Below are 12,475 nucleotides of genomic sequence, written 5' to 3' on the forward strand. Positions count from 1 at the left end.
TCCTTCGAAAAATTGAAAACTACTCAATCTAAATCCTTTCTACCGACAACTAGTACACCCGAGCATGGGACAAAACATCTGAATGCATTATTATTTACAAGCCGTTAACGTGATAATTGGTTTTTTGTCGATTAAATCTAATCTGTTTATGAAATAAATGGCTAATAGATGTTTTCAAATCCGAGGGCGCATATGACGTCACACATAATGGCGCGTAAACTAGCGAAAGAAAATATGCTTATTGCAAGATTTGAATTTCATTGCTTTCAAACTCGAAAACTACGCAAAATATTTCATTTAAAACACATTTAAAGTAGTTTTAGGCATAAAAAGAGTTAATTTTGCTGAAAAAAGAAAAAGTTTAGAAACATGCATTGTGTCCTTTAAGTTTGTACACTACAATAACCTAAGTTTGTACACTACAATAACCTCAGTTTGTACACTACATTAACCTACGTTTGTACATTAAACTAACTTAAGAATGTACACTACAATAACCTAAGTTTGTACACTACAATAATTTAAGTTTGTACACTACAATAACCTGTTTGTACACTACAATAACCTGTTTGTATACTACAATAACCTAAGTTTGTACACTACAATAACCTAAGTTTGTACACTACAATAACCTGTTTGTACACAACAATAACCTGTTTGTACACTACAATAACCTGTTTGTACACTATATTTATCATCTTTATCTACACTTGTACATTACATTAACCTTGATTTGTGAAAATCCATTGTAGTGAAAATCTATATAGAGAACCCTAAGCATGATAAAGATTTTAATACACTTCATACCAGTACATGTACTTACTTTTTGCTGCCCTGGGGAACGACAGGGGGAGGGGACAGTGGGGAGGGGGGCTCTGGGGCACACAGCACGGGGTAGGAGGCACAGACATAACTCCTCCTAAACACTCTCTCTTCCTACAAAGTACAACGAGGACAGTTTACTACAGGGACAAGTAGACCATCATAATGTCATTGAAAAGATACTTCTCAATCAGATAGGCACACTTAATAATATATTATCATCTACTTGACAGCTCTTCACACTCTTTAACAGTCTTACCCTGAAAGCCGTAATAAACATCATTTCTGTTCAAAAAATTTTTCTTGGCCTTGATATGATAAGATGGCTCATAATACCGAAGTTTCACATCTAAACATAGACTGAGTTCACATCTTAATCTTATTTCTATGTTTCACATCTAAACATATATTGAGTTCACATCTTAATCTTATTTCTATGTTTCACATCTAAACATATACTGAGTTCACATCTTAATCTTATTTCTATGTTTCACATCTAAACATATATTGAGTTCACATCTTAATCTTATTTCTATGTTTCACATCTAAACATACACTGAGTTCACATCTTAATCTTATTTCTATGTTTCACATCTAAACATACACTGAGTTCACATCTTATGCCTCGTTCACACGAAGAATTTAATTCGCATTAAACGTAAGTTAATGCGAATTAAATCTGAACCGCGTTCACATGGAGATTTTAATGCGCATTAGTTTACTTCGAATTAAAATTGACGTCGCGATTTAATGCGAATTAAATTTACTTCGCATTAGCTCCGTGTGAACGCTAAGCGAAGCTAATTCGAATTAAATGTAGACGCATGCGTAATGGCCAATTTGGGTCACATGCATCATACCCATGGTCAGCTATATATATTAATGTTAGTTTTGTACAAAAAACTAAGCAAAATGATAATAATCACTAAAAACATGTACAAACAGCATGTCATTAGATAATGTCAGACGTAAATCTGTGCTCTGCATAGGCATACTGAGTAATACATGTGGAAGGAATTGTTTTTAAATATGACAACAATGTTTTAAAGTAGTGATAATATGATTTTCTTTTTTACATTTGTTAAAACAAATATGCCACTCATTGTTAATTTTTATACCATATGACGTCATAGTAGACTTATAATACGTATTAGTAATTAAAAATTACGTCACAACAGTAGTCAGCGGAATGGTGAAAACGACGTTCCGAAGTTTTAAAATTGGGCCCATGAAGAAACAATATATTGTCTGGATTGAATGCTGGTCGTCAGAGGAAATAACAAGTAATTTATTGGGAGCATATAAATAAACACGACAAAAAACTCCTTATGTGTAGATCAGTTATGTAGGTAAATTGTAAACATGTGGTATACTACATGTAGGCCTATATATAGCGTTTTGAACAAAGAATTCTGTATCTACACAATATTCATTAAAATATCTATAAAAATAATTTTCAGTAACATAGTCTATTCTATTATTTCGCGCACCCTTTTATAGAGATGCATACGAATTTAATGCGCATTAGTTTACTTCGCATTAAATATTACCGCCGTGTGAACGCTATTTAATTCGAATTAATTTAATGCGCATTATTTTACTTCGCATCAAATTTGATGCGAAGTAAAATTTAATGCGCATCCGTGTGAACGAGGCATTAATCTTATTTCTATGTTTCACATCTAAACATATACTGAGTTCACATCTTAATCTTATTTCTATGTTTCACATCTAAACATACACTGAGTTCACATCTTAATCTTATTTCTATGTTTCACATCTAAACATACACTGAGTTCACATCTAAACATACACTGAGTTCACATCTAAACATAGACTGAGTTCACATCTAAACATACATTGAGTTCACATCTTAATCTTATTTCTATGTTTCACATCTAAACATACATTGAGTTCACATCTTAATCTTATTTCTATGAATGAACATAATATTCCACTGCTACATAAATTTTTGCTTTCTGTACAAAAATAAAAGAGCTAATTTGCCTATTCTTGACTACTCTGCACATAATGTTATGTCACTTTCAGCTGATGAAGGTGGGTGTAAAAGAAGCATGTAACAGATTAGACACCTTGGTATAATAAATAAGACAATGTATTTTGCATTTTCAAATCTTTAACAAAGTTATCAATTGAAGAAAGGCTTGCATGTACATCAACTTCACTTAACAAATTAAACTCTTTCCAGAATCAACAGCGGGGAAAATAGCAAAAGTTAATGAAGTCAATATTGTCAATGAATCCTTCCTGATTACATTTTTAAAAGCAATTTAAAAACAGTACAAACTAGTGGGTATTGTTTTTTACAACAACAAAAAACAGATGTCTCCCCTTCAAAGTTTGATTGTCTAATAAAAGGGGCAACAATAATGAGTGCAAGCGTAAGAGGCAATAACAACGGCTTGCATCAATATTACACCTAAGAATGGTGTATTGATGTTAAAGGGTTAACAAGTTACTTGAGAAATTAACACATTTTTTAATAATTTCTTGGTCATAAAAGAACCTGATGAAAGTCAATTACGACATCATTAGTTAAAGAGAGACATGATTTTGATTTGCTTCAGAAATAAGTCAAGATAAAAATTTCCTGCGATGCATTTAACCATGATCTCATCTCATCCTAATGTCTGCTTTCCAAGGAATGGGTCAAGGTAAAAAAAATTTGGTACAGTAAATAATCTGGTCTTAAATCTGCCTTCCATGTTGTAAGTTTGAAAACCTAATGTCAAAGGGTTCTCAAGTTATGGTCTGGACTATACTTTGATGTAAAAGAGTGACCTTGACAATGTAAGTAGGTCAAGGTAAAAAAAATTTGGTGATGTGCACCCCCTCCTAAATATTGCCTTTCCATATTACAAGTTTGCAGTCTTGATGTCAAACAAATCTTAGTTATGAAATCATCAAGTTTTTTTAAACATGACATTGAATGAAGAAATGGGTCAAGGTCAAAAATTTTGGTACAGTACATCTTGTCTTAATGTCTGCTTTCCATGTTGTAAGTTTGAAATCCTAATGTCAAAGGGTTCTCAGGTTATAGTCTTGACTATACTTTGATGTAAAAGAGTGACCTTGAATGAAGAAATGGGTCAAGGTCAAAGATTTTGGTACAGTACATCTTGTCTTAATATCTGCTTTCTAAGTTGCAAGTTTGAAATCCTAATGTCAAATAGTTCTCTTGATGTAAAAGAGTGACCTTGACACTGAAAGTGGATGAAGGTCAACAAGAGTACTGCAAACGGTACATAATACGCCCGTAAAATGCTTACATAGGGTGTTTTTCTTGTGCTATAATTTGTATAACTTTGCTTCAGGTATTATCAGCCATCATGAGGCTGTGACAAACTTTCATATGAACAAAGGGTCTTAACTTAAAAATCTACATTTCCTCAAAATGGACCAAGTTCAACGACCTGTATTTTTTTCAAAAATGAAAGAAAATCAAAATCCTTCCCCAGATGCACATCTTCAATACCCATACAAACACTCCACAAAATAAGATGGTCCTCACTTGAAAACTGTGGGATGAGTTGGGCGGACAAATTATGTACCCTCCATAGAATATTAATTTCCAAATAGACCAAGTTCAACAACCTGTAATTTTCTCAAAAATTGTAGAAAATCAAAATCCATCCCACATACACATCTTCAATACCCATACAAACACTCCACAAAATAAGAAGGTCCTCACTTGAAAACTGTAGGAGGAGTACGGTGAACAAATTATGTACCCTCCATATAATAATTATTTCCAAATAAAAGGGACAAAACTCCTGGAAAAAAGGTCGAAATGGATCAAAATTGCAGTATGATCTAGAGTGACCCACAAAAAAGCTACACAGCAAGTTTCAGCATGATATGTGAAAGGGAAATGAAATTATTAAGAGAAAACCCCGAACAGACGGACGGACAGACAGACGTACAGACATCGCTGTACCATAATACATCCCGTCTAAAGACGGGCGTATAAAAATGTTTGTGGTGTGCATACCTCTTCCATATAACCTCTCCATATTCCAAGTTTAAAGTATTAATGTCAAACAGTTGTCAAGTCAGCTTTTGGCCTGGACTATATTTTGACACAAAAAATTGACCTTGACTTTATAAATGGGTCAAGGTAAAAAATGTAGGTGGAATTCCCCTTTCCTCATTCCCCCTTCTCATATTCTAAGTTTGAAGTCTTAATGTCAAAGCGTTCTACAGTTATGGTCAATTCATGTTTTTCTTAATTTGACCTTGTATGAAGAAAGGGATCAAGGTCAAAAATTTTGGTACACTCTTCCATATCATCTCTACATATTCCAAGTCTGAAGTTTTAATGTCAAACGGTTGTCAAGTCAGCTTTTGGTCTGGAATATATTTTGACATAAAAAATTGACCTTGACTTTATAAATGGGTCAAGGTCAAAAATTTTGGTGGAATTCCCCCTTTCCTCATTCCCCCTTCTCATATTCTAAGTTTGAAGTCTTAATGCCAAAGCTTTCTAAAGTTATGGTCTATTCATGTTTTTCTTAATTTGACCTTGAATGAAGAAAGGGGTCAAGGTCAAAAATGTTGGTGCAGTGCACCTTGTATCTATGTCCTCTTGCCACATTCCATGTTTGAAATCGTAATGTCAAAGGGTTCTCAGCTATTGGCCTGGACTATATGTTGACATAAAAGATTGACCTTGACTTTATAAGTGGGTCAAGGTTAAAGGTTTTAGGGGCGGGCACCCCTCCTCCATACCATCTCCTTATGTTCAAAGTTTAAAGTCTTAAAGTCAAAGGGTTCTCTAGCTAGGGCCTGGACAAAATTTGGTTGAAGAAGAAGAATAAGAAGAAGAAAAATGACAAAAACAATGTCTCCCCTTTGAAGGGGAGACATAATTTTAAAATTTGTGCTTTAACATGCATTAAACATATATCTTAAGGTGTGGGAGATAAAATCATTTAATTTTGGCAAATGCAAAAATACAGTTGAGTATATTTTGATATGAGTTATATTATCATTTTAAGCTATAATATGCAGTTTGTGCAAATCTATTCCTACATTGAACAATAGCAATACATATCCCTAACTGTGAGAGGTAATGTAAGAAGTGCACTTTCTAAGTCATGAGGAAGTTCACTAAGAAAACGATTTGACTACCTGTACAGTGAGATCCTTTACTGTTTCAATTGTGTCTGCTGGTGATCGAATCATTGCACCTAAAATTGAAAAGGATACCAGTGGTAGCAAAACTACATTGTAAAGACCTACGTTGGGCCCCTAGAATAACTTTCAATGTTTTGAAGCAAAGTTTACTTCATCTTTACAAGGCAAGGGTTTTCAGTCCCCTCCTCTCCCTACAAGTTTGTGGAGAACAGAGAGGACTGAAAACCCTTGGCTTGCAAAGTTGAGTTTACTTCATTTTGATGAAGAGTGTAAGTACACAAATTTGTTACTTTTAGAAAAAAATGCTGATAATCCTCATACATGTACATAATATCATAAATGTTTAGATTTTTCCAAGATTTTTGGAATTTTGATAAAAAAAAAAAGTACATGATTTGCAGCAAATTTTGAGTGGCATTTTGGATAGGATTCATATTAAGTATACTTCAAAGATATGTCACTAGCAGGAATATCAATCATGTCAGATAACTTAAAATGAGGTTTATGGTAAAAAAAGACAACCCAGAATATAAGATGTCTCTTTCATTATACAAGAAATAGAGCTTTTTGGTGGTAAATATTGTTACAGATATTTGTTACAAAAGAACTAAAGTTCGAAAAACTTGCGTCTAAAATATTTCAAATTACAACAGAATTTCCACATGTTTGAGAAGATATATCAGACTGATTTATACATAATTCTTTTTTTTGCAAAAAGTTTCTGTATATCCCTAGCACTTTTAAAACCTAGATATCATGTTCATCTTTTAAAAACACATATTTCCCCATTGCTTTTCTTACATAATTCTACTTCCCTCAATGTTACATATGAGTACTCTTCTTGATATCTCTGAGCAAATCTAAAAAAGGGCTCATATCAAACTATAAATGAAATGGATCAAAACTTTCCTAGTTCTATATATACAAATAGTATTTCATGCATCAAGACTATATCATCTGTAAACTGACCTTCCTCGATCCCGGAATCTCTCCCATCATTTCTTACCTAAAAAAAATTATTCCAAAATTACAGACAATTTCACTTTCCATGACATAATTTTTCAATACTGTAACAGATTAATTTTTAGAAATACACAATTTTTCATTTCAAGTATTGTCAATACAAGAATCCTGCATGCATACTTACAAGTTATTTACCCGTAGTTTGGCTTATTTAAAGGGGCATTAGCTGTGAAAGTGATGACAACCATTTCTCAAAATCTCTCAATGGCTTAAGAATATATATCAATGACTAATAAAAACATTTACTTTGTACAAAAACAAGAGAGACCTAATAAGACTACATTAAATATACGCTTTTAGTGTAAAGAAATATACAAGGAAGAATTGTGGTCTTGCAAGACAATAATTATTTAATCACCAAAATCACATATTGATGGGCCTGTTTTGAGGTTAAAAAGTGTTTGAAATAATTAAATACTTGTGTTATTACTGACATATAAAATCTAGAGCAATTTTCATTGAATTATACTTTTGGTGACAGAATTCCAGATAATGCCCCTATAAAGATGCATAAATTTACGCATGTAAAAACACTTACCAGTCTCACATTACTAAAGGAGGTTTTACATCCTGAGAGAGCCAAGCAACATTTCCTGGGCCTGTCAAAATAATGCAAGAATGATATTAACACTTTAATATGACAATTCAAAATGAGAAAATTCACAAGCGAGAGAAAAGGATAGCTACTGTACACAATATTACACGCACCGCTATTTCCTATTTCTATACTCTATGTCATACGTATTCAACTTACTCCAAACCCCCAAAGTATTGATGTATCTGTCGCACCAAATGTCCCCTCCTGCAATAAAGACATGAACTTCAGGCATGTATTACTGAGCACTCAAAGAAAACAAAAACAACAAAACTTAGTGCCCCAGTTTGTACATTTTGGGCTACATAGATCGACAGGCTTCATTCATCTCTTGACTCTGTACCATGTTGAATGTATCAGGCATGGTATTTTCCTATCAGTTTCTTTGTTAGCTTGTGTCCTGATCAAACAAGAGCATACAATACTGTAGATTCCCAATAAGTAATTCAATTTGGCAAAATTGTCATTCGAAGTAAATTCATGAGAATGTAACACCGTGAATGTTATATTTTAGTGAAGGCCAAATTTCTATAAAAATAAGTAATAAATCAATGAAAGCAAGCCTTTTGATTTTGTGAGATACTAGCCGCTAGTAAATTAACATAAATATTAATTATTCACGTATAATACGGTATGTATTGTTAAGTTAAGAATCTAGTACTATCTCATCAAATGAAGGGGAAGGCATGTTAAAACTTAGAAGTAGGTCACTATGACCTCATTTTGACTTTTTTAAAAACTGCATAGTGAAACTGAAATTTGATTACATCATCAAGTCTGGTTACATTGATGCATGTTGTAATTCCGTAAAAAGGTAACAATGACCTCATTTTGGAATTATTAAACCTTGTTGTCCAATGCATCTCTGTAGGAGGTCTAGGTGTATCCTAGTTAAAACATACAAATTGCCTACACCGTGCATTTCATATTGAAAGGCCAAAATTTATGACTCAATTTGTGTGCTTCCTGTTAGTTATACATCCAATGAGGTAGTAATATCATATACTGTCAGTCTGCAGTCGACAGTTATTTGTAATCAAGCATAACCGACTTTGTCACATTTCGCTATGATAGTCGTACTTACCTGACCAGTGTAGTTGCAGGGTCATTTTGTGCTCCATCGACTACTGTCAAATCACTCTTCATCCACAGAATTTCCTCCCCTTCCTGCACATGTCTAAGAATCACTTTGGGTTTGAGGACAATCATTTTTACACCTTACCCCATCTCTCCTCTCCTGTTGCTTCTAATCTGCATTCACTGAAACAAAGTCAGTTATCAGTCGTTATTGATCATGACCAATGATGGTTATAGAGATAAACATTTCAACTGAATACTAATATTTGTTTAATATACATATCACTCAAAATGTACTTTGAATTACCTAAGTAACAGTAGTGACATTTGTAGTATGTGAAACTTGACCCAATTTTCACAAGTTGAACACTAATGGTAATACAATGAATACTGTCAAAAAGCATTGACAATTCTATGTTATTTTATAATGTCAACAATAAATCTGACTCAGTCAGAAATGAGAAACCTTCCTGCTCTATATGACGATGCATTAAGTCTTCTTTACAAATGTACAATTGTAGTGAAGATTTTTAAAACTAAATGGTAAATTTTTGCTGGGTTTTTGTCCCAACTTTAAGGCCCCAGGGGTGCAGGAATCCTGCAATTTACAATTTATGTCCCTCCTTGTCCAAAATATACTTCATACCAAATTTGAAAAGAAATGGAAAGGTAGCTATCATGAAGAAGTTAAAATGTTCAATTGTTAATGCACAACAGACGACTGAAGATGGAGTTAACTCAGGTGACCTAAAAATGTTCCAGATGTTGAGTAATAATGAAACAATGGGCAAACAGACAGACAGATGCCCAGAATCTGTAACTGTCTTCTCTTAATAAACTACAACCTTTCTATAGAATAAGAAAGACAAACAGACAGATAGATGCCCAGAATCTATAACTGTCTTCTCTTAATAAACTACAACCTTTCTATAGAATAAGAAAGACAAACAGACAGATAGATGCCCAGAATCTGTAACTGTCTTCTCTTAATAAACTACAACCTTTCTATAGAATAAGAAAACTGTATGTTGAAAACTTTTTCAAGATATTGGGTCACAATGAAAATGTATTAAAGGGACTGATTCATGATCCCCCCCCCCCCCCCCCCCCCCCCCCCAATTTTGTTTTTCACTTTCAATGATCAAAATTTACAGTCTAACATGTTTAGAATTAAGGTTATTCATCATGACAGAAGCTCATTATAGAGAGTTTATTATTTGATTTGAAAACAAAGATTGAGGTGTGTTATTGTTTATAGGGTTTTCAAAATATATGGATATTGATCCAAGTTTATTATTTATATCACATCTCAAGTACATACTTTAGGTAAAATGTGTCATTTAAAAGTTAAAATTTGTGAATGTACAAAATGAAGATGCTTTAAATTTTATCCTTGCATTCAGACGGTCCAAATTTGGTTGTCAACATTAAATGAGCTATATTTCTAATTTTCAACATCCAAATTGAAAAACATTTCTTTCGGAAAACGTGAACTAGTCCCTTTAAACTTGGATTGGTGGTCTTTAGTGACCTTGACCATATGACTTCAAAGTTATAGGTGTCTTTCTTTACTGGTCATGCAACTACCTTTGGATAAAACATAAAAGCTTTAGGTGCTGAAAACTTTCAAAATATCGTGTCACAATGAAAGCATAAAAAAGTAAGATTTATTGTAATCTTCACCTTTGACCCCATAACAAAATATATTTAATTTAGTGTCTTCCTTTTATGTCTTTGTGTAAAATATAAAAGTTTTATGTTGAAAACTATTCAAGATATCATGTCACAATAAAAATAATTACAGATAGACAACAAAATCTATAGGTGTCAATTAACTACCTTTGTATAAAACAAAAAACTTATGTTAAACGAAAGCATATATATAAAGTCTACAAATTACAAATCAATATTGTTGACCTCATGACCCCAAAATCTATCTTCCTTTAATGATTAACTGCCTTAGTATAAAACTAATCAGAATATCTGTAAACCAACTTTTATTCACAGTTTATACTTCATTTTGCATAAATCTTACTTTCATAGTTATTTGTTAGAATAAATAAATCAATACTACATTATGAAAACTTACATCCTGCTAACAAGGATTGGTAAAATCCTCCATACTAAACACGGCATGCATGACATTTTCTTAAAGGACATGTACGCGACATTTCTCAATAGCATATCATTTTTCGTGACATTTCACAAACAATTCACTTTCATTCTATCTTGTTTCTGTAAAAAATATTGTAGCATTAAGGTGGCTCACTACACCCTGAAATAGTTTCTCCAATCAGTACGAATTGATTTAATCATAAAAGATATGATGATATATGCCAAAAAGGCAGAAAATATGCAAATTTGGATAAAAACATGATTTTCAACCAAAAAAACCCACACATTTCAACACACATGAACAAAAGACTCTGGTTGATTTGAACACGAGATCTGTGGTTAACCAGCCCAATGCTTTAACCACTGAGCTACGATGATAGACAAACAAATCGATCGATACAAATAATTTCCAAAACATTTAAATTGCCATCTTGTGACGTAGTGTCATAAAGAGTATTTTACTGAGCTACCTTAATTACCAAGTCTATGTTTCAAAGTTAACATATTTTGATAGTTCTTGCTTCTGGTTGTTGCAAGTAAAAACGTAAAATCAACTCTGATGTATTGCAGTAAATTGTATAAATGGACATTACTGTAGCAATGAAGTTAGAGAAAAATCTTAGGAACAATCGGGTATTAATCTCGGGAACCTTGCATTACTAGTTTTATGATCTAGCCACTGAGCTACCCAGGCCGATATACAAAGTTTGGTAATATTGCTACAATTTAAAATTTAAACCTATTTTGGTAATTATAAAAAACTCGATCTTCATATCAAGGAGATGAAAAAGTAATTTTAAGACCATCAGAAATGTTGGTCCTGTCCATAACAATACACATAAATCTGCCCGATGTAATAACACATAATGTAGTAATGACCAGTTCTTATCTCATAAAATCCACGTCAATTAGCGCTAGATACAAATGGTACTCAGTCTTTTAAGATTAAAAATTGCTATGGAGGAACAGAGGGATGATAGTTATTGAGGCCTCTCAGGGTGAATGAGACAGAACCACACACAGGGTGAATGAGACAGAACCACACACAGGATGAATGAGACAGAACCACACACAGGATGAATGAGACAGAACCACACACAGGATGAATGAGACAGAACCACACACTGGGTGAATGAGACAGAACCACACACAGGATGAATGAGACAGAACCACACACAGGGTGAATGAGATTAAACCACACAGGGTGAATGAGACAGAACCACACACAGGGTGAATGAGACAGAACCACACACAGGGTGAATGAGATTAAACCACACAGGGTGAATGAGACAGAAACACACAGGATGAATGAGACAGAACCACACACAGGGTGAATGAGACAGAACCACACACAGGATGAATGAGACAGAACCACACACAGGGTGAATGAGACAGAACCACACACAGGGTGAATGAGACAGAAACACACAGGGTGAATGAGACAGAACCACACACAGGATGAATGAGACAGAACCACACACAGGGTGAATGAGACAGAACCACACACAGGGTGAATGAGACAGAACCACACACAGGATGAATGAGACAGAACCACACACAGGATGAATGAGACAGAACCACACACAGGGTGAATGAGACAGAAACACACACTGGATGAATGAGACAGAAACACACACTGGGTGAATGAGACAGAAACACACACAGGGTGAATGAGACAGAAACACA

General features: G+C 33.7%; 1 protein-coding gene across 4 annotated transcripts in view; it reads right to left on the reverse strand.

Moving 5' to 3' along the window:
* Positions 1-12,475, reverse strand: part of LOC125657590 (uncharacterized) — a 55,315-nt gene that overhangs the window by 33,590 nt on the left and 9,250 nt on the right. For all 4 annotated transcript variants that reach the window (XM_056148300.1, XM_056148299.1, XM_056148297.1 and 1 more), the window contains exons 2-7: positions 8,682-8,857; positions 7,757-7,804; positions 7,541-7,601; positions 6,949-6,985; positions 5,974-6,032; positions 824-936 (exon numbers count right to left, since the gene is read on the reverse strand). In XM_056148300.1, coding sequence (XP_056004275.1) covers positions 824-936; positions 5,974-6,032; positions 6,949-6,985; positions 7,541-7,601; positions 7,757-7,804; positions 8,682-8,806 — 443 coding nt within the window. In that variant the 5' untranslated portion in view covers positions 8,807-8,857. The remainder of the gene's footprint in view (positions 1-823; positions 937-5,973; positions 6,033-6,948; positions 6,986-7,540; positions 7,602-7,756; positions 7,805-8,681; positions 8,858-12,475) is intronic.

Source organism: Ostrea edulis, chromosome 9 (genome assembly GCF_947568905.1).
Source record: "Ostrea edulis chromosome 9, xbOstEdul1.1, whole genome shotgun sequence".
NCBI lineage: Eukaryota > Metazoa > Mollusca > Bivalvia > Ostreida > Ostreidae > Ostrea > Ostrea edulis.